The 23,118-nt window shown below is 35.0% G+C and overlaps 2 protein-coding genes and 1 pseudogene across 2 annotated transcripts; all 3 read right to left on the bottom strand.

Moving 5' to 3' along the window:
* Positions 1–741: 741 nt before the first annotated feature.
* LOC112015998 (uncharacterized) lies at positions 742–6,604 on the bottom strand. The gene is given in 14 exon segments (XM_065765921.1): positions 742–800; positions 982–1,027; positions 1,203–1,277; positions 1,363–1,432; positions 1,865–1,960; positions 2,038–2,174; positions 2,298–2,479; positions 2,565–2,673; positions 2,675–2,743; positions 3,458–3,568; positions 3,772–4,097; positions 4,100–4,500; positions 4,502–5,145; positions 6,239–6,604. Coding segments are annotated over 14 exon segments (2,691 nt in total).
* A 2,685-nt stretch (positions 6,605–9,289) lies between these two features.
* On the bottom strand, positions 9,290–12,050 carry LOC111990904 (phenylcoumaran benzylic ether reductase Betv6-like; annotated as a pseudogene).
* Positions 12,051–15,336: 3,286 nt separating this feature from the next.
* Positions 15,337–17,866, bottom strand: LOC112017339 (phenylcoumaran benzylic ether reductase Betv6). Its single transcript, XM_024049798.2, has 5 exons — positions 17,465–17,866; positions 17,237–17,371; positions 16,514–16,769; positions 16,144–16,347; positions 15,337–15,786 (listed from the first exon to the last, which is right to left on the bottom strand). The coding sequence occupies exons 1-5, from the start codon at positions 17,645–17,647 to the stop codon at positions 15,620–15,622; spliced, it is 945 nt and encodes a 314-aa protein (XP_023905566.2). The 5' UTR covers positions 17,648–17,866; the 3' UTR covers positions 15,337–15,619.
* Positions 17,867–23,118: the final 5,252 nt, after the last annotated feature.

Below are 23,118 nucleotides of genomic sequence, written 5' to 3'. Positions count from 1 at the left end.
AGATTGGAATTTTACTTTATGTTGGTAACTTACCATTAGATGACCAATTTGTCTATGTGGTTCTTTCCTTTGTATGCTTGAAAAATATTGTCTTACAAGACATTTGTTCTATTGCAATTTGCAACCATTTGAATTCAGCTGACATATGAACTTATTGCAACAATTGGTGCTTTGAGGAATTCAAGCCACCCAAGAAGCTGCCATCCTTGTTGACGGTTGAGGAACAGTATGATGGAATCTCTACTAGGCTACAGGAGTGTCCTACTTTAGGTGAGCACCATCCCTGTTTGTTTACTCTTTACTGAAAAAGGCAGATGGGCGACACTGAAGGCCAACCAGTTGTTTGATTATTGTTTTCTCCTAGAATTGACAGTAATATGAAACCATCATATGAATGGTGTTGTTATTATTACTTTGAGTTTTGTCCAAGAAATTTGAAGACGAACATCCCTATAGATATCCGTTTGTGGATGATTTATTGGCTGAAACAAAAACTTGTGGGGAAAAGGGGAAAAAACAAAGGCAATAAATATGATACAATCACTGTTCTTTAATCATTCTCAACCAAACCTAAGTACTACCTTGACAAGGAATTTGATGTTTTGGAATGAGAGAGAGTGTGTCTAATTATATCATTTTGGCTTTTCAGTATCAAGTAGCAGCTGCAGCAACGTTGTATTGTATCAAGGACATGGATTGTAGCATATATCAACTATCAACTATCAACCAATCCTGTGTAAACTATACATAATGACTATTACTGGAACACTTGTATATACTCATGAACTTGGCTACAAATTCTGCACAAAAGATACGTAAATAACCGGTGAACTGCCTGTGTAATGGTGAGTACTCAGATTATAACTTTCATGTAGCTGTTTAACCTACATATGAGGTGAAATGCATTTGGGAATTGTGTGATTGATGTGCATGTATCATTATAAATCATCAAATATTTGGAGTTTTTTTTTTATACGTTACCTTCTAATTTCAGTAAAGCACTTGTTCCAGTTGGGAGTCTCTTATTCTGTTGACAATAACCAAGTTACTATAGCCTTGTCAACAAGACAATATGTCTAAAGCAGTATATAACTAACAAAGAAGCAGCCAGTGATAAGAGTTTTCTTCTTATCATCACTTTTCCAACCTAAAAAAAAAAAAGAGAAAAAGAATAGAAAAAAGAAGAAGAAGATGGTACTCGCATAATAAGCAAGCCAATAATAGATTTCCCGTTTAGAACTGGCCTCAACTTGCTTGAGGAACTGTTCTACGAGCTTCTGCATGTTGGAAGCACAACATTATCACAAAATTGTATTTCAATAAATATTGAGAATATTTATTTTGAAATAATTAGAGTATCACCTCGAGAATCAGTTTTGGGTGTAGAAAATCCAAAAGAAGCTTTTGCAACTTTCCCCGTACAAAATATAATTTGACAAGACCATAAATGTGAGATATTATATTGGAATTTCTTCACAAACAATCAAAGTATTGTAATTGTGGCAGGATTCATAAGTTCCACATTGATCTACACCTATGATTCAAGTGTTAGACCATCTTTTTCCAGTTTTATATTCAGATGATAAATTTAAGTAACCTCTAGAGTATGATCTCTCATTTCCAGTGCAAGAGACAGAGTGTCTTGCAGAATAAGTAAGTGAACTGCATCAAAATTATCTAAAACAAAGGAATGGAGTCATTTAATGTATTAAATCTCAACCCTATCTGTTATCAGGTATAACAATAAATCATAGATTCTTAACTTTCTTCAAGTTCTGTTAGAATTATTATTATTATTACTATTATTTTTTTAGTGTCTGCCTCAACAGAGATTCTCCCAGTCCCTTAAAAAGAAAAACCCTACCTTGAGGGTGATGGATCAGCTAGGATTTCTGCAGCAAGTTCTACTAGGACCTCTTCCCATCCAAGTAGAACTGGTTGGTCATCAACAAAAGGGTAGCTGCACATGCACAGTGTCCTTGTTAGTATAATTACTTTGTTAGAAATTTAAACACTGTTTGTTCTTCTAGAACTAACTTGTGTGCTTTGCATGCTTCAAGAGCCATGATTGCTTTTCTCAGGTTCTGTTTCGATTTTGTAGCAATCTTAGCAGCAAAGCTCATGGGAAGATCAAAGTCCTCCTTCCTTGCTATCTGAATAAGAACCTCCATGATCTGGGAAGATGGAGGTTGGAATGAGAGATTAGGGGGGAAGCGAGAAGCTTAGAAGGTGGAATTATGGTTGTATTTTATAACTGTAATTGAACTGTTTGAATCCATAATGAATCTGAAACTTACTTCATGAGTAACAAGAGCATCAACCTTAATAACCTTGCAGCGCTCTTTCACTGATTCTAGGATTTCTGCATCATCTTCAAAGCAGAGCATGAGCTTGCAAGCATCTCCATAACAGTCCATAATCCATTTTATCAAGTGCTGAACGTTCTCTGTTGCTTTGTCAACCTCATAGAGGACTATCACTGAAAGCAAAAAGAAGGAATCTTCTTAGCTTTTAAAGATTGGGTTAAATCATCCGGAGAAATTCTGCACACATAAAAAACTGACCTTTATATTTTGCTTTGAAATTAACATTGCTGACTTCAGGAATAACTGCAAATTCACTGCTTATTTCCTTGACCAAACCCATTAGGGCATATTTAGCATTTGCTTCCAAAGTTTACATTGAGTTCCACATGGTGAGGGCTGGACGTTAATGGAACTACTACTTGCATGGGCCTTGTTTCCTGTTAGTATGTAAAATGAGCTGTGGCACTGGATTTGGGAGCTAATCTCTAAACCTGCTAATTCATAATGGAATTCAACAAATTGTAGCGTCTTGAATTTAAAAAACCTTCATTTATGATTCTAGACATGATCGTGCACTCTTTTATTTAAAAGTAGCTTTTTAAATACCTTCTGGTTACCTTGTAAAGCAACGTTATCTTAGTGCTATAAAGATCCATAACATAATAGAAGATTTTAAAAATTCCTTAAAGAATTAAAAGTTTGGTTGAATGTTAATCAATTGGTGCATATTCTAGCTGGTTTTGAATTTTAAAAACCCTATGAGAATCTAAACTGCGATGAGTTTCTAGCCTTTGAAAACATGAGTTATTCAAATATCTTGTGGGATTAGTTGAGTTCAGTAAAAGTGTCTTCAAATATCAATAAATGGTCCTTGTAACTTTTCTAATTATATTGGTAGCAATAAGTCACAACAGTGGATTAGAAAGATGGATTTTCGAAAATATTACAAAAATATTCAGAGAAATTCCTAAACCAGTTGCCACAGGAATAAAATTTTCAATATTATTAAACTAGAGCGTACCTGAATCTGGAAATATCTTAAATCATGCGATAGCTGCATTAGAGTTTGATAAATTCAGTTTAGGCATCTAGAAATAACATTCAAGAAAAAATAACTCAAAATGTTGCTGCAGTTGATGACCAGAACATACATTCCAACAAGCATCACCATATATTTCATGTAGAAGAGCCATTGTTAGTGCTCTCTTCCCAGAACCAGAGGGCCCCATGAACAAAATATGTGGACAGACGTCATGGGATACCTAAGAATTCAACAGAGTAGAAGTTATTAATGTAAATGTACTGCTTATAAAACCTACCAACAAAGATGCATACCATATATAACAGAATAACTTGCATATATGAAACTGGATGCAATTTTCAGAGCAATGTGAATAATCCATGAACATCATGACGGAACAAAATATTGCAGGAGGAAAGAATTTTCAATTCTGAAATAACTAACAAGTTTCTTGAGAAGTTGAGCTTCTTGTTTGTGGCAAGTAAATTCATTCAATGAACCAGGCTGATGTTTATCTGCCCAAAATTGTCTCAGGCTTTCAGCCACAAATGTCCTCTCAATAATTGAAGCTTCATCAATTGGTCGATGTTCAGGAGATTTGGATGTTCTGCAAGGCCCCTTCCTCATCCTCATGCAACCAAACCATGCATCTGTTTGGCTCTTCCTTCTATTGGCTGTGAATTTTGTCATGCTTCTGCTGATATCACTCATTTTACTACTATTGCTGCTAAATTTATCACTGCTCTTCCCGCTCATACCAGAGCTAGATTGATAGTTTGTGACAAACCAGCACTGGATAAAGTACCTCGGGCATTATGATCAAAATTATCATTTGCTCTAGGTCGTTGATGAGCAGCAGCATCTCTTTGGGAAACCAATTTAGGGCTTTGGCTATCATGGATTTCAAAGCCATTGGTTTTTGGCAAGACATCTTTCTGCTTTGCCAATGCTATGTGTTGACGAGAAAAGAAGAAATCACCTGGTAAAATGGAATCCGTGCTTTCAATTGTTGAATCATCAACTATCTGACCAGTAGAAAGCTTTGCCTTGGCAATCATTTCATTGAGTTCACCGATCGAAGGTACTTTTATATGGGCTGCTGCTTCCTTAGGTTTCTGAATCATGTTTGACAATGGTGGGCAGGTCCTCTCTTCTCTTTGCAACCTATGACCAGTCATTTTTTTGGTCCTTCTCTCTCTCTCTGAGTCTTGGAGCAGTCACTGATCTACGCCTGTAGTTTGCTTTCTCAGTCACTCTAATAGCTTCAAGAAGCTGAGGATGAGCTCCATTTTCTTCTCTACTGGGTGTTCTGTTCTTTTGCTTTCTCCGTGAGCCTACGAATTCATTCTTATCCAAATTGTGCTCCTCTACCCGAGGTCTATTGGGAGAAATATGCCTAGCAGGCTCAGCTTTTGAAAAGGGACTAACATTTCTCCGAACATCCAAACTCGGTAGAGGTGTAAGAGCAAGAGCATTGCCATCATCTCTCCGTGGCCTGTATGGAGACTTGCTGTTGTGTCTCCTTTGAGATGGGCTGCCCTTTGAACCCTTGGCAGGAGATGAGATCTCATATCCAAATCTCGATGAATGCCCCCTGTTGGAGTTGAGTCTCATGGTGATGGGGCTGGTATTTCTTTGCACCACACTCTTTAGCCCCTCAGAGACTAAACCTCCATTCTCATGATTGGCTCCAATCCATGGACTGTCACACCCCTCAGTCTCCATATCAGATGGTTCATAACCACTTCGCCTCTGCTTCGACATGGCTGAGGAATTAAGCTGACAGGCCCTGCAATACCACAGCGGATTCTCCTTTCCCTGAATATCAAAAACTCGCCAAAAGTCAGTCAGCTAGTTGGTGTTTGTAAACAAAACCATACTTCAATAATGCTTACCCCTCTGGTTTTAACTTTTTAAGATTTGATCAAACACTTTGCTTCCAAAGGAGTAGAAGCCTGCAAAATGGTGAGGCAAATGATGGTCAAAGACAAAGTGAGGACAAGCCAGCGAAGGGTGTTCAAAGAAATTGAAGTTAAGCATCCATTGAGCAGGAGACACGAATTAAAATGTTGTGAATACGATGCTAACAAGGACGGCACATCGGTAATGACGGTGAAGATGCTTGGTGTTGATCAAACAAGGTGAAAATATGTTCTGTATTTCCTTTAATTTCCAAGCTTACTGTCGAGGATGGCTTTGTCTCTCTATTGCTACAGGACAAAGCAATTTTGAATCTGTCGCATGAGAGTGTGCTGTGGCGGCTAACGGTATAAACTAATACTGTTAACATACCATAGCATTTTGTTGGGCCAATGTACATCTTAAAAGCATGCGCATTTTTTCGAGTCCAAATCTTCTGTCCCACTTTTTCTGCTCCACTCTATACTCCACCAATAAATACATGCCACGTGATATTATTAATTAATAACTGTAGGATTAATAAATCAATAATAATAATATTTAATTAATTAGGTGAACATGTGGCATGTATTTATTGGTGGAGTATAGAGTGGAGCAGGAAAAGTGGGACAGAAGATTTGAACTCCATTTTTTCCGTTTCAGAGATTACTTAATAATTTTCCCCTCGTTTTCAGCTAACTTAATTTGCTTTGTTCAGTTTCTCCAAAAAAAAAAAAAAAAAAAATCAATGAACCAGGCTGATGTTTATCTGCCCAAAATTGTCTCAGGCTTTCAGCCACAAATGTCCTCTCAATAATTGAAGCTTCATCAATTGGTCGATGTTCAGGAGATTTGGATGTTCTGCAAGGCCCCTTCCTCATCCTCATGCAACCAAACCATGCATCTGTTTGGCTCTTCCTTCTATTGGCTGTGAATTTTGTCATGCTTCTGCTGATATCACTCATTTTACTACTATTGCTGCTAAATTTATCACTGCTCTTCCCGCTCATACCAGAGCTAGATTGATAGTTTGTGACAAACCAGCACTGGATGAAGTACCTCGGGCATTATGATCAAAATTATCATTTGCTCTAAGTCGTTGATGAGCAGCAGCATCTCTTTGGGAAACCAATTTAGGGCTTTGGCTATCATGGATTTCAAAGCCATTGGTTTTTGGCAAGACATCTTTCTGCTTTGCCAATGCTATGTGTTGACGAGAAAAGAAGAAATCACCTGGTAAAATGGAATCCGTGCTTTCAATTGTTGAATCATCAACTATCTGACCAGTAGAAAGCTTTGCCTTGGCAATCATTTCATTGAGTTCACCGATCGAAGGTACTTTTATATGGGCTGCTGCTTCCTTCGGTTTCTGAATCATGTTTGACAATGGTGGGCAGGTCCTCTCTTCTCTTTGCAACCTATGACCAGAGTCGTTTTTTTGGTCCTTCTCTCTCTCTCTGAGTCTTGGAGCAGTCACTGATCTGCGCCTGTAGTTTGCTTTCTCAGTCACTCTAAGCTTCAAGAAGCTGAGGATGAGCTCCATTTTCTTCTCTACTGGGTGTTCTGTTCTTTTGCTTTCTACGTGAGCCTACGAATTCATTCTTATCCAAATTGTGCTCCTCTACCCGAGGTCTATAGGGAGAAATATGCCTAGCAGGCTCAGCTTTTGAAAAGGGACTAACATTTCTCCGAACATCCAAACTCGGTAGAGGTGTAAGAGCAAGAGCATTGCCATCATCTCTCCGTGGCCTGTATGGAGACTTGCTGTTGTGTCTCCTTTGAGATGGGCTGCCCTTTGAACCCTTGGCAGGAGATGAGACCTCATATCCAAATCTCGATGAATGCCCCCTGTTGGAGTTGAGTCTCATGGTGATGGGGCTGGTATTTCTTGGCACCACACTCTTTAGCCCCTCAGAGACTAAACCTCCATTCTCATGATTGGCTCCAATCCATGGACTGTCACACCCCTCAGTCTCCTTATCAGACGGTTCATAACCACTTCGCCTCTGCTTCGACATGGCTGAGGAGTTAAGCTGACAGGCCCTGCAATACCACAGCTGATTCTCCTTTCCCTGAATATCAAAAACTCGCCAAAAGTCAGTCAGCTAGTTGGTGTTTGTAAACAAAACCATACTTCAATAAGGCTTACCCCTCTGGTTTTAACTTTTTAAGATTTGATCAAACACTCTGCTTCCAAAGGAGTAGAAGCCTGCAAAATGGTGAGGCAAATGATGGTCAAAGACAAAGTGAGGACAAGCCAGCAAATGGTGTTCAAAGAAATTGAAGTTAAGCATCCATTGAGCAGGAGACGCGAATTAAAATGTTGTGAATACGATGCTAACAAGGATGGCACATCGGTAATGACGGTGAAGATGCTTGGTGTTGATCAAACAAGGTGAAAATATGTTCTGTATTTCCTTTAATTTCTAAGCTTACTGTCGAGGATGGCTTTGTCTCTCTATTGCTACAGGACAAAGCAATTTTGAATCTGTCGCATGAGTGTGTGCTGTGGCGGCTAACGGTATAAACTAATACTGTTAACATACCATAGCATTTGTTGGGCCAATGCACATCTTAAAAGCATGCGTATCTTTATCCGTTTCTGAGGGTAAATAATTTTCCCCTCGTTTTCAGCTAACTTAATTTGCTTTGTTCAAGATATAGCTCTTTAATGGATATGTTAATTAGAGTAAAAATGTAAAATAAAAATTACGTTAAATTTAAGACATTACTTTGAAGAGAAATGCTATAACTACAAATTATTTTACAACATTTTTACAAACTGGTGATGTGGCCTATTTCTTATTAGTTTTCGTCTAGACCCACTATTAATATTACTTTTTTTATTTACCAATAACCACTCACCATTTTAACCGTTTATAAAATTTTTTGTAAAAAAGTTTGTATAGATAACATTACTCTATTTTGATACAAAATGTGATAAGGCATGGGCCCATAGGACACAGGCGGATTAACTTTGGGCCCAAACACAAGCCCATACCCGAAGTAGGGGCCTATCTCCCTTTGGGTCCACTATAAAGCCCTAAGCTTCATCAAACGAAGCCCATTAGAAAATCAAGATGTACACCACATGCGGCCCATTGAAAGGCTCATACCTCTGTCACATGAAGGGCTTTTGTTTACAGGTCAAAAGCCTTCAGCCAAACAACAAGACCAACAAAGTCTAAGGGGCCGTCCTCACAATAAGCCTTTCTTTCTCTCCGAGAGTAACCGATAAACACAAAAGTATTTTAAGGAGTTGTTTGGTAGTGTATTTTAAACAATAATTTTCAGTGTTTAAACAATATTACACGTATTTTCACACATTTTTCACCCATTGTATTTTCAAAAAATACAAACAACATTACTAGAACAACATTACTAAATGAGCCCTTAACAAGGGATTGCATAGCTTTTTGTTGTCTGTAGTAAAGGTCATGCAAATCAAGAGCTTGTAGGAATGGAGGCTTGCGTCTCAAGTTCTTTCTTCTTCCCATAGACACAAGCAATGGCTTGGTTCTACAACTCAAGCAACTGCACCCGTAATCCAAGCCATGGGTCAAATACATGGACAAAGAGAATATGGTCTACTAGAATAGGCATACAACATGTTCTATAATATCAAAAAGCTGTAGTATATCATTTATTATTGCTATTGAGTCACATCAGCGTAACATTTCGGTCTACTTTGGTCTAATTCGATTAATTCAGTTCACTTTGGTCTAATTAGGTCCACTTTAGTCTAATTCGGTCCATTTTTGTCCATTTCGGTCATTTTGGTACGCTTTGGTCCATTCGGTCTATTTCAGTCGACTTCGGTCCATTGGTTCTACCTTGGTCCAGTTTGGTCCATCTCGTATCTGTCAATTTGGTCTAATTCGGTGATGCTTTGAGAGGGGATGTTTGTATATAAAGAAGAGTTGCTTCATTTACAATTATGTCACATTCTCGACGATAAAATACATTTTTTTTATATGTTAGTATAAGTGATGAATTTACTTATATATGCTTTTTCTTTAGGTCATTCAAGACATAGAAAGGATAAGTCATTTATAAGGAGTACTAAAAAAAATTTCAATCACATATTACATTATCTCGCCTTATATAATAATTGAATGTAAAATACATCTGATGCATGTAATTTTCCTCTCACATGCGGGTAGACCCTATACAAAGAAGTGCGCACACTGACAAGTAGCAAATGCCACATAGACAACAGAGATTTTATTTTTATTGTACACTGTATCAACATATTGCCACAAACATGTTCCAAGTTTTAGACAAATTGATCCAAGTATTCATCTACAGTAGTGTATTTCACCTCTGGGTAAAGCTCTGAAGCCTCCACGCCATTAGAAGCCTTAATCTCAAAGTCTCGAAGATTTCCCTTCACAAAGGTAGAGTGGGCAATGGATAGGAGGAGGAGGTTTAAAGGATTGGAACACTCTGCAGAAGAGAAAAAAAAAGTATCAGATACCCCAACCATCTTTGAAACTCTCATCATTCTCTAGCTAGTACATAGAACTGCTCAAATTAATAGGAGGATTACTTCCTTTTATTTATTTATTTTTATGCCATCCAAAAATTTCAATAAGAAACCGAACAAGTTATGCACTAAATATTAATGAACTGAAGTCAGTCATCCAAAAAAAAATTGTCAAATACAGCTTCTTGGTTACAACTAATGTGTACATAGTAACTTCTAATTAAATGTTTCTAGTATTGTCTCTAATATGTGAATCTTTGGTGTTACAGTTAGCTGGTTTGACTAACAGTACAGAGAAATGAAGAAGATAACCCAACTCCCCTAATAATCCAAATGAGGTAATAAGGTGTATCCTAACAAATTAGATTAAAAAAAAACTCACACGTCTAAGGGAGGAAGAGAATATGATCCAAAACAAATTAGATATATAAGAAAACGCTATAAATCAACATTTGAAATTGTTCTTACTAACCTTGGATTTTCTTCAGAAGTTGATCCTCTAGAAGGTAAGTCTTCTCAAGGGTCTTGCCAATCTTCTTCTCCCACAGGGAGACAATCTCGTTGAAGGACAAAATATTGGCAAGGGGTCTAACATGAAGGACCTTGTTCAAGGTTCTTGGATCGTCCACTGCTTTTATGGTATAAGTTGCAATATCTTCCTCTTTGGAAAAAATTACTGTTATCATGGAAAATAACAATTACTTTGTCATCTTTAACCGAAGTAGTTGATGATCTAGTTGACTCACATGTAGTAAAAGGCACACACACGCACACACATATATAAGCAAATGAGAAAGTCTCGACAAGTTTAAAAAGAAAGATGATTGAATTTTATACTAATACCTTTGGGGTTTCCATCTCCAATTATTTCTACTTTGTCCCTTGGTGGAGCTGTGGCACCTGCAAGTCCAATTCCGAAGTTAGGCAAAAAGTACCCAGCAAAGCCATTGGAAACAAGGTAGGTATGTGGAACTCCTTCAGCCTCGATGGATCTCCGGATGCTAGCCTTGGCCCTGAAATGATGTTCAATTGGCTCGACTGCATGGATACGATCCACATCACCTCCAAACTCGGACGGAAGGAACCTCTGAAACCCACCAATATTTCATTGTATATAATGTAAGTTTCTTGATTTCTCGTTTAGTTCAATAGTTACAAGCCAAGCAGCAAATAGAAGAAGTTAAATTGCACATTTGGATATTGACTTTTGATTTTTTACTTTAACACGTTTCAAAAGGTCAATATCATCATAAAGAAGTAAATTGCTGAAATAATAAATGAAATTAAGGTTACTTTGAGGATGTGATGTAAACGAAAAATAAAATGATATTGAACATTCAACTTTTGAAACATTCAACTTACAATAAATCCTAGTATCTTGAACTTTAAATGGGAGAAAATGACTTTTGAAACATTCAACTTACATAAATAGGCTAAGATGAGAGAACCTCATCAATAAATCCTAAAACATAAGGACCAAATCATTTCCTAAAATATATGAATCAATTTGAATACAAGCAAATTACAATACTAATCTACTGCTACCTTATTCAAATAAAGAATTATCACTAAGTCTAATTATTTTAAATTCTTGTAAATAAAATAATAATATATCCAACACATCATCCTAGGTCACAAGATGTGGAGCCTATGACATGGCATGAATTCCATTTTCCACAATTTCCTATTATTTTAGATGATAAGTATTTTTTGAAACAATTCTAAAAATAGAAGGATTAAGGAAAACATTTTAAAGTAAAAGGAAGATTTGACACTAAGGCCAAAAGTTGTTGAGAACTAAATAAGCAACTTAAGATTTAAAAAAAAAAAAAACTGGAAAAATATTAAAAAGATTTTAGCAAGATATATATATATATATATATGCCTTGCCTTGATATTTCCAGCTTCTTTGATGGCAGCAATAATCTTCACTTGATCAGCTATCTGTTCTGGTGATCCAAGTGCACAGATCACTACATCAACTTGCTTGATTGCCTTCACCAAGCTTTCATGATGATATATGTCTCCCTGTGAAACAATCACATGACTTTCAAGATCAATATACTAATCCAAAGTAATGAAAATACACCCACGATGCGGAGAACTAGAGTTTGTACATACATGGAGAAGTGTCACTCCAAAGCTCTTGAAGCTCTCAATGAGTTTGGGCTTCTCAGGATTAGAAGCTGTGTTTTCTCTGACCAATGCAAAAGTAGGATGCCCAGCTTTCGCACTCTCCTCTACTATGTATTTTCCAATGTATCCAGTCCCTCCAATTATCAAAATCTTGCTTTTTTGTGCCATTCAGAGAGAATTTCAAACTAAAAGGATTAATAGGGTTTAAGCGAAGTAGAGACTTGGGCTATCTTATGGGTAGTTCTCAGTTTCAAACAAAGTCAGTCAGAGCTCCTTAAATACAAGTACGTATAAAGAAACTTCTTTGTTTGACTCCTTCAACTATTTTTTTAAGACAACGTATAATTCCTTAATTCTATTAGTTATAGGTTTTGCAATGATATTTCGTCATGCAATATGCAAGAGGGCTCATAGTCATAGTCGCTTCTTCTTTTGATTTGTTTATTACTTTTAGAATCACTCAATATTCTACTTTTAATCAACAAAATGACGTGGGATTTACTATATAACGTATGTGCTGATCTCCAATAATTACCGTTCCCCCTCCTCATTTTTATTTATTTTAAAATTTTAAAATTTTTTATGATTCTCTAAGTAGGTTTCATTCCATTAAAATTTGGGAAAAATTTTGTTACAAGCCGCTGTTGTAAACATTTACGCACCTTAGAAAAAAATAACTAAAATTGAGTCACAGTTTTAGGTTTTTTTTTTGTTTTTTTTTTAATAATTTTTTTTATTTTATTTTAGTATGTGTAAGAGCATGTGCGAAATAACCATTGCTTTTAAATTTTTATATAAAATCATTTTGGAGATGTCATACAATCAAGGAAGTCAATACCGTACCGGAGACTGTACGGGTTTGGCCAGTGGTACGATATATTTCAGGTACCGGTCAATACCGGTGTACCGTTTCGGGATTATCGCTAATATAAATATAAATATATATATATATATGTGTATATAAAATTTTAAAGTGACAAATTCTATATAAATTAATATATCTATTTACATTTCAAATTTTTACCTCTTTTGTTCAAATTATTTTAAGCTAATGCCTAGCCCATTTTACTACTCAATAAAAAAAAAAAATTAAAAACCATAATAAGACTTTTGAGTGGCCAAAAAGAAAGGACTAGTAAACTGCAAACTAGGGGCAGATAAACCACATTGGTTTGTCCGCCCCTTAATAAGTTTTGTTAAATAATAATTAAAAAAAAAAAAAAACCTTTTAGTAAGAAGGAGAAAGTGGGGTAGGTGTAAAAAACGTGGAAGCCCTTCTTGAACTCTATCCGCTAGGTTTCTCTGTTAACATTTTGTTTAGAAACCCAGACCAATAATGCCAAAAGAAAGAGACAACGAGGAAGAGAAGAAAACTCAAGAAGCTACTATGGGATGGCAGCGAGCTCAAGCCTCAAGATCTAACAATATTTCATTGGTGGATGAAGGTTCAACAATGGTGAAGAGGAACTGTAAGTAGAAATTTTTTTTATGAAAACCCATTTCAGTTTGTACCAGTCCGGAACGAAGATACTGCTCGAAAAGCACCGGAATCCGCCGAAATGGCCGAAACAAGCCGAAACACACCGGTATTTAAGACGGTACGAATCAACCCAGTTTTTGTACCGGTCCAAGCACCGGCACGAAAAATTCCGGCCGTACCGGCCGGTACGGTACGGAATTAACTTCCTTGCATACAATACAATTTTTGATCTCATCTAGCCACACTTTTAAATTGTGGTAGTGTTGGACATGGTGAGCTATGGGCTCTTGTATATTGTATTGTTTTCTTATATGGTTGAAGTTCCACCGGACCACGACCTCAAGTGTGTTGGTGTGGGTGTGTTATTCAACACTAGGGTTTGGTTGTAAGTCTCACATTGACCATTGTTCAATTTATAAACTAATTTTTGAACTTTTTTTGATATCTTAAAATATGGGGCTTTGTATAAACATGGGCCTTAACTATATCCCATGTACCTCGTCCCATTGCACATGTGGATCTAAATCAATTTGACCTAGATCTCTTATTTTTCTATTTTCTTGCCTTTTTTGGGCTTTGTAGCCCTTTATGACTGTTTAGTTCAGCCCATTGGAGTTTTTCTTGTAAACTAATCTATTATTTGACCAAGTCAATGGCTTATTTAACACATCATCATAACACTTTTCCACTAGTTCAATTATAAGATGTGATGAAAAGTTCAACTTATTTAAGTTTTTAACTTATTTTTGGTACTATTCATGAGTCTCATTGCACTTTTTTGATATTATTCATGAGTCTCATTTTACTATTTTGCTAGTTTTTTACATTGTTTTTATATACTTTCAGCAAAAAGTTTTTAGTTTGAATTAAATAAGCTGTTTACAAATGTATTTTTTTTCTCTTGAGAGTGATTTTCCTTTGCCACATATTTTTCTCTTGCTTCAATGATATTCTTGTTGGATTGACAAAAGGAAAAGTATTAAAAACAAGTTCACACCAAGGGTTCCAAAAATGAGAAATCCAATGGTCACAAACGTCTATAATTTTTTGGATGAACGTCACAAACGTCTATAAAAACCAAGAATGATAAGCAACAAGATGGGGCAAGTTATTAAAGCCCAAGAAAGACAAGCAACTAAACGGGCGACTAGGTGAGACACACGTCTGTAATAAATAGGACTCATACCTCATCTAAGCCTCTTACCTAAGATATCAAAAAAAAAAGAAAAAAGAAAAAAAAAAGAAAAGAAAAAAAAAGAGAGCCCACAATAGCAGTATATGATTAAACACATGGTCAAGTGTTTTTAACACACACCAACAGATGTAACCAAATCTCCCAAAAATATGATTGGATTTTTTTTTTTTTTTGAGTTTTTGTAAATCAATAAAATAAACTTATAAATTCTGTTTTTATTATTAAATTTAAGAGAAGTTCATGTTTGATTGCAAAGTGTAATTTTACAAAATTTTAGAAGATATCAAGTGAACAACAAAAATCCTTTTATCATAGTAAGCAAACTGCTGGCCTATCAAAAGAGCTTATTTTGCAATACTTGGCTCTAAATAGTTGCTTTAATTAATGCACAGTTCATAACGACATGTCCCAAGATGCACAAATTATTAGCCAACATCGGGTTCGGATGAATTTTTTATGGCCCTCCATTAGCAAAAGCAAAAGAGTATCTGATTTGAGACACCGAGTACTTAACATGTTCTACAACAAAGAACCTCATAACAAGGATTTTTAAAATTTTCATTACAAGAAGCACAATTTGACTAACATATTCACCAGGAAACAAATTTACAAATTAAGGATCCAATCCAAGGGTTTACATGACACAAACAAGGGCATAACTAACAAGTAAGAAATGCCACATACACAACATAGATTTTATTTTATTAGCCAACATCGGGTTCGGATGAATTTTTTATGGCCCTCCATTAGCAAAAGCAAAAGAGTATCTGATTTGAGACACCGAGTACTTAACATGTTCTACAACAAAGAACCTCATAACAAGGATTTTTAAAATTTTCATTACAAGAAGCACAATTTGACTAACATATTCACCAGGAAACAAATTTACAAATTAAGGATCCAATCCAAGGGTTTACATGACACAAACAAGGGCATAACTAACAAGTAAGAAATGCCACATACACAACATAGATTTTATTTTTGAGCAATGTCTATTTCACACATTACAGTGTGTGTATGCAATAGATATTTCCCTTTATTTTTATTGTACATTGTAAGATAGTAAACACATTGCCACAAAGGAATGTTCCAAGTTTTAGACAAACTGGTCCAAGTATTCATCTGCAGTGGTGTATTTCACCTCTGGATAAAGCTCTGAAGCCTCCACGCCAAAAGAAGCCTTAACCTCAGAGTTTATAAGATTTCCCTTCACAAATATAGCGTGGGCAATGGATAGGAAGAGGTTTAAAGGACTGGGAGACTCTGTAGAAAAGCAAAAATAAGTATCAGAGAGCCCAATCATCTATGAAACTGTCAACATAGTCAAATACAACTAATGTGTACATAGTCACTTCTAATTAAATTTTTTTAGTATTGTCTCCAATATGCGAATCTTTGGTGTTACAGTTAGCTGATTTGACTAACAGTACTAAGAAATGAAGAATGTAATACAACTCCCCTAATAATTATCCAAATTCCAAATGAGGTAACGAAGTGTATCCTAATAAATTAGATCGAAAAAAACTCACACGTCTAAGGGAGGAGGGGATATATGATCCAAACCAAATTAGATCTATAAGAAAACACTATAAATCAACAGGTGAAATTGTTCTTACGAACCTTGGATTTTCTCTAGAAGTTGATCCTCCAGAAGATAAGTTTTCTCAAGGGTCTTGCCAATCTTCTTCTCCCATAAGGAGACAATCTCATTGAAGGACAAAATATTTGCAGGGGGTCTAATATGAAGGACCTTGTTCAAGGTTCTTGGATCGTCCACTGCTTTTATAGTATAAGCCGCAATATCCTCTTCTTTGGATAATATTACTGTTAACATAGAAAATAACAATTACTTTGTTACCTTTATTAACCAAAGTAGTTGATCTAGTTGACTTACATCTAGTAAAAGGCACACGCACGCACATACATGGGCAAATGAGAAAGTCTTGACAAGTTCGAAGAGAAAAATGATAGAATTTATATTAATATATACCTTTGGTGTTTCCATCTCCAATTATTTCTACTTTGTCCCTAGGAGGAGCTGTGAAACTGCCAGTGCCACCTGTAAGTGCAATTCCGAAGTTAGGCAAAAAGTACCCAGCAAAGCCATTGGACACAAGGTAGGTATATGGAATTCCTTCAGCCTCGATGGATCTCCGGATGCTAGCCTTGACCCCGAGATGATGTTTAATTGGATCGACTAACTTTGCACGATCCAAATCACTTCCAAACTCGGACGGGAAGAACCTCTGAAACCCACCAATATTTCATTGTATATAATGTAAGTTTATTGACTTCTCATTTAGTTCAACAATTACAAGCCAAACAGCTAATAGAAGAAGTTAAATTGCATACTTGGTCATCAACTTTTGATTTGTTGCTTTAACATGTTTCAAAAAAGTCATTACCATCATTTGATAGATGTAAATTGCTGAAATAATAAATGAATTAATGAAACTGAGGTCACTTTGAGGATGTTGGGCTTGTGACATAACATGAATTCCATTTCTCACATCTACAATTTCCATTTATTTTTTGGTGATTAGTATCTTTTTGAAACAATTTTGAAAGTAAAGAGATTAAAGAAAACATTTTAAATTTAAAGGACGATTTGGTACAAAGGCCAAAGGTTGGTGAAAACTAAATAATCAACTTTACAAAAGGGGGAAAAAGTCGGAAAAATATTAAAAAGTTAAAGGAAAGATATGTGCCTTGCCTTGATATTTCCAGCTTCTTTGATGGCAGCAACAATCTTCACTTGATCAGCTACCTGTTGTGTTCCAACTGCACAGATCACTACATCGACTTGCTTTATTGCCTTCAACAAGCTCTCATGATGATAGATATCACCCTGTGAAAAATTACGACGACTTTCAACTGTCAAGATCAATAAGCCAAAGTATTAAACACACGTAAGTTGTGGAGAACTAGACTTTGCACATACATGGAGAAGTGTCACTCCAGAGCTCTTGAAGCTCTCAATGAGTTTAGACTTTTCAGGATTAGAAGCTGTGTTCTCTCTGACCAATGCGAAAGTGGGGTGCCCAGCTTTCGCACTTTCCTCTACTATGTATTTTCCAATGTATCCAGTCCCTCCAATTATCAAAATCTTGCTTTTGTGAGCCATTCAGAGATAATTTCAAATGATTAGTGGGTCAATGAGTTACAGAAAAGCAGAGAGTTAGACTATCTTAGTGTATTTAAAAGTGTCAAACAAAGGAAAACAGAGTTCCTTAAATACATAATCAGCAACTGTCTTGGTCTCATGGTCATGGATGCGTACGTACCACCAACCCAATATAATAAAGGTGAAATGAATGGCTCTTTGTTTCACTTTTTCATGAACTTTTTTAGACCGACTCTCATTCCTTTGTTTTTGAAGTTATATTTCCTTTGTTAATTCTATATTAGTTATATAGGTTTTGCATATGATATTTCGTCATGCAGTATGCAAGGGATCGCAGACTCGCATTTACTTCTACAAAAGAAAAAAAAAAAAGTTCAAACGTAAGTGCTGACGTTCGTGCTAACCTCCAAACGTATGTGCTGAGCTCCAACTGTTCTAATTTATTTTTAGTCTCAGAGACTTTGAGTAATTTTTTTTTAGTGTCATAATTTTTCCATCAGTCCAATTTAAGGTTTACAGGTTCTCTCATTTTTTTTTAATACAAAATAGAAATTCTATTATATCTTAATCTAAGTGTATATGTGTGTAAAACTTATTTCTAGAGACTTGAACATATGTGTGTAAAACTTATTTCTAGAGATTTGAACCCCAACCCTTACCACTTATGCGCGGTAGTTATGTGGTTACACATTTTCTCATTAATATTTTTTTGATATAAGATAAAAATTCTACTCTAGAATAATCTAAGTATATATGTGTGTAAAGTTCTCTCCTAAAGACTTGAATCCCGACTTTTGTCTCCCACACCCTATAAGCACTTATACTTGTGAAGTGACAACCTGTAAGGGTGCGTGGTGGTTACATGTTTTCTCATTAATATTACGCATTTAGAATTTATAAGTGAATAAAGTAATTTAAAAATCAACAGAAGAGTGGTCTTATTTTTTAGGCAATATTTTATTAGGAGTTAGAGTTGTATTTTTATTGAATAATCCTTTAGTTTTATTTCTACTTAAATATAGGAGTGCAGAGGCATTTTTGGAAAAAAAAAAAAAAAAAAGAGAATCCCAAGAGAAAACCCTTAAATAGTAGTAGATATAATAGGGTAATTCTAAGTTTAAATTGTACTAGCAATAGCAATGTAAATCTTACTATCTTAGATTGTAAACTAAGCAAATGTGTACAACACTGTATAAGGGGAAGGGGAGAGTGCCATTTCATTTTATCAAGATTTTGATTTTGTTGGAACTTATTTATGTGAATGCACTAGTTTTTAACAATAAAGAACAAGTTTAATTTGAAAAATCTCACTAACTATAGAATTAAGTGAATGTGTTGTTTTTGAAGGCTGTTTTTTACTTGGAGTAGAATTCCGTATAAAATGGAAATTTTATTTTTTATTTATACAGAATATCGCTTCAAGATAAAACTATAGTATTGATCTTCATGTTGGGCGCAATTCCACACACCAAAATTCAAGAACACTTTTCTATAAAGCATTTTCATTCAAGATAAAAGGAGAATTAAAATGATTTGTTCTTACTTGAGAGAGATAATCAATTTGTGTGGAAGAGAAGGTCAAATAGAGCCATTTGATGGAGAAAAGAAGCTGACAAGACAAATGGTTTGGGGATGTATTAAGTTAGGTAAGAGCATCTCCAATAGCTTAGGTAAAAGCAAAACAATCTCTATAATGGAGAATGAAACCAAAAAATAGTCCTCCAATAGCTTCTTTAAAACTCAAAAAGTTTTTTGCTAATGAATTGTCATTCTCCAAACCTGATGTGCTACTGTTCATTTGCAAAAGAATAAAATAGAATAAAAAATTAGCAAAGAAAGGAGTGGGGATGGGGGTATGGGGAATATGTGTGTTAAAATATGAATAAATAATGAATGAAGAAATAATATTTAAATGAGATAGAGAGAGGATAGAGAATCTGTTGGAAGATTAATTTGAAAAAATAGGTAGGTAAAAGGTAAATGTCACTGTTCACTGTCCAAACAGTACAAAAATATAGAGAAGTTGCTGGAGATGTTCTAAGCCATTGGCATTGACTTAGTAAAAAATAACAAAATCTAGTAATAAAGATTACAAAAAACTAGACACCAATAGCGTCAAAAACCCAACAATCACAACCAGTTGTAAATACCAAGATTGACAAGCAAATTAGGGCTTGGTTTGGATACGGATGAAAAGCAGATGCGTTTTGCGTCTGCGTTTCCTCCTCCTTCATTTTTTTTTTTTTTGTCACGCCTTTCAGTCAATTTTTTTTACTATTCATTCACTGTTGTGGCTACTGTTCATGAATAGTAACCGCAATATTTTACTTTTTCCACAAATCTTACTGTTCATGGACCCACACATTTCACTTTTTAGCAACTTTTTTTTAATTAAAAATAGGTTCCATGATACTATTTACACATTTAAAAATTATTTGCTACAGTGTTTTTCAGTTTTCAGCTATATCCAAATGGACCCTAGATATAAAAGCCCAAGAATGACGAGCAACTAGACAGGACGAGACATGCATATGAAATAGATAAGACCAACACTTCATCTAGACCTTGTAGCAAAAAATACTAAATGAAACCCACAATAGTATATCAACTCACATATGAGCACACTCCTAATCAATGTAGGATATATTATACACACAGCAATAGGTCTTAGTGATCATGTAAGCAAATCACCAAGAGTATGATTAGATTTTTTTTTTTTTTTTTGGGGGGGGGGGGGGTTGGAAAGGGTATAAGAAATATCTAGATATTTTCTTTGTTGGAAATTTCTTGTTTTAAGAAGGCATCTCAACCTGCTAGTGGTTGAAAGGTCAACACCATATCTGACGATGAGAATAGGGGAAAACAAAAAGGCTATATGCGTCATTCTTACTCCAATATAATAACAACTATAAGTCATTTTCACCCCACAAAAAAAACAATTATAAGTCATCTTCTCCATTAATATAAGGATAGGTGGAGATTGACAGGTCAAACATATGCCTAGAAGTCCTTTGTTCTTTTAATGTATTGATAGGTTAGGTTTTATAAAGTGATGCCTACTATCCCATTTGCTATAAAAGTAATTTCAAGCACAGTTCTTTCGTGCAAATGTGGGACAAGTCTAGCCATTGAATATTCAACTCTCTAAATTTAGAGCTAAAGGAAACCATACCTACTGCAATCTCACGTTCAGTCGCAAAGTAGAAAAAAAAATTTGTCCAACCGTGTGTTGCGACTAAAACAAAAGAAAAGCTTTTTCATATATATATATATATATATATCTGTGTAACTTAAGAGGTAAAAGGTTAGGGTTTTTAAAAACTTATCAAGACCCATATATTTACTTATGCTACCTCACTTGAGCTTCATACTCCATAAAATTTATCTTATTTTTAATATCTTAGGCCGAAATCAATTAAATCCATTTTATTGTAGGTCTCCTTTTTAATTTATGTATAATAATTAAATTAGTATCAAAATTATGGGGTGTTACAGTGGTGGTTACATGTTTTCTCATTAATATTACGCATTTAGAATTTATAAGTGGATAAAATAATTTGAAAATCAACAGGAGAGTGTTCTTATTTTTTAGGCAATGTTTTAATTGGAGTTAGAGTTGTATTTTTATTGGATAGTCCTTTTGTTTTTTTTCTACTTAAACATAGGAGTGCAAGGGCATTTTTGAGCCAAAAAAAAAATGAGGATCCCAGGAGAAAACCCTTAAATAGTAGTAGATATAATAGGGTAATTCTAATAAATTGTACTAGCAATAGCAATGTAAATCTTAAATTGTAAACTAAGCAAATGTGTACAACATTGTATAAGAGGAAGGGGGAGAGTGCCATTTCATTTTATCAAGATTTTGATTTTGTTGGAACTTATTTATGTGAATGCACTAGTTTTTAACAATAAAGAACAAGTTTAATTTGAAAAATGTCACTAACTATAGAATTAAGTGAATGTGTTTTTTTTTATTTTTTTTTATTTTTTTTTTTTTTTCTTTAAGGCTGTTTTTTACTTGGAGTATAATTCCGTATAAAATGGATTTTTTTTTTTTTTTTAACAGAATAGCGCTTCAAGATAAAACTATAGTATTGATCTTCATGTTGGGTGCAATTCCACACACCAAAATTCAAGAACACTTTTCTATAAAGCATTTTCATTCAAGATAAAAGGAGAATTAAAATGATTTGTTCTTACTCGAGAGAGATAATCAATTTGTGTGGAAGAGAAGGTCAAATAGAACCATTTGATGGAGAAAAAGAAGCTACATATTTTGAAAATCCAACTGTTGGATTGCATGGTTTTTATGTTCTTAATTAACATGCATGTCAAATACCAACATTGGGGTGGCCTAGTTGGTGAGAAACCAGGCCAACAAGTCTCAGGACTTTGGTTTTGAGTATTAACAACTAGTTGTGTGTTGGTGTTGCTTATATCCCTTCTCCAGCCCAAAGGGTCAACATAACTTGTAAAGTTGTAATTTACAACTATGTATTTTGTTGGCTTTTATTCCGTGCCGAATTTGATTGTAATTAAGTTCAATCATTTGTACCCTGTATTTAATGTGGGATTTCATTGTAAGGGTTGTGTGAGAGAGAGAGAGAGTGAGTGAAGACTCAAGGCATGAAGACTAAAGAGGTTCTCACGGGTAGCTTGCGACTAAGCTTCCCGCGAAGTGATGCATGTGCCCTGCACATGACTGGAATGCGAAGAGTCAGGATAGGATGGAGACAGCTGTGTTTCGCGAGTAGATTACGAGTAAGGCCTTTCCGCTAGACACCCATGAAACATTTTGTTTTGCCAGATTGTCATTTCTGATACATACTATTTGTACTGACACTATATATACTTACATCAATATATATATAAAAGCAGAGACCTCATGTGAGAGTGCATGAGGTCCTGCCACATGGCACTCTAATATTGCATTTAAACTTTTTTACCTTTTTTCATTAAGTTTTTTTTTTTTTTTTTTACTATTACCTAATAAATCATAGTAACTTATTTTTACTATTATATAAATTTAGCATTTATATATATATATATATATATATATTGATTAGACCAAAAGTTATTCACTCTAAAATTGATTACCTTTTAAAAGTAGACCAAATCTTATGAAAAACTCAGGCCCAGCTCTTACCTTACATATTATGACCCAAGTTTGACCATTCCCACATGTAAATCAAAGCAAAAACTCTTACTCTCTTGCAAATTCTCTTCTTCCTCGCTCACGTATAAATGATACTTCTAGAAAATCTCATTCTCATGAAGTATCTCTTCATTTTTCCACAATTTCAATTCAATATGCTTTTGTCTATTAATAATATTCTATGCAATTTATGTAAACAAATTCTCTGTCATCGACTAGTGCAACAAAAATATATATAAATCTTGAGATCCCTCAGGTTGATGAAATAATTAACAAGTGCATATTTCTAAAATTTATAATAACAACAAAGTCTAAT

This window comes from Quercus suber, unplaced genomic scaffold (assembly GCF_002906115.3).
Source record: "Quercus suber isolate HL8 unplaced genomic scaffold, Cork oak 2.0 scaffold_664, whole genome shotgun sequence".
In the NCBI taxonomy this organism is placed as follows: Eukaryota; Viridiplantae; Streptophyta; class Magnoliopsida; order Fagales; family Fagaceae; genus Quercus; species Quercus suber.
The sequence above is the reverse complement of the archived record's forward strand: the minus strand, read 5'-3'. Positions and strand labels throughout refer to the sequence as shown.

Excerpts from the sequence above, each read along its gene's own strand:
- LOC112017339 (XM_024049798.2), bottom strand. The coding sequence starts at position 17,647 with ATGGCTCACAAAAGCAAGATTTTGATAATTGGAGGGACTGGATACATT. Across the intron at positions 17,372-17,464 it reads CTGGAGTGACACTTCTCCAT|GGTGATATCTATCATCATGA; the intron begins GTATGTGCAAAG and ends AATTTTTCACAG. Across the intron at positions 15,787-16,143 it reads ACTTCTAGAGAAAATCCAAG|AGTCTCCCAGTCCTTTAAAC; the intron begins GTTCGTAAGAAC and ends GCTTTTCTACAG.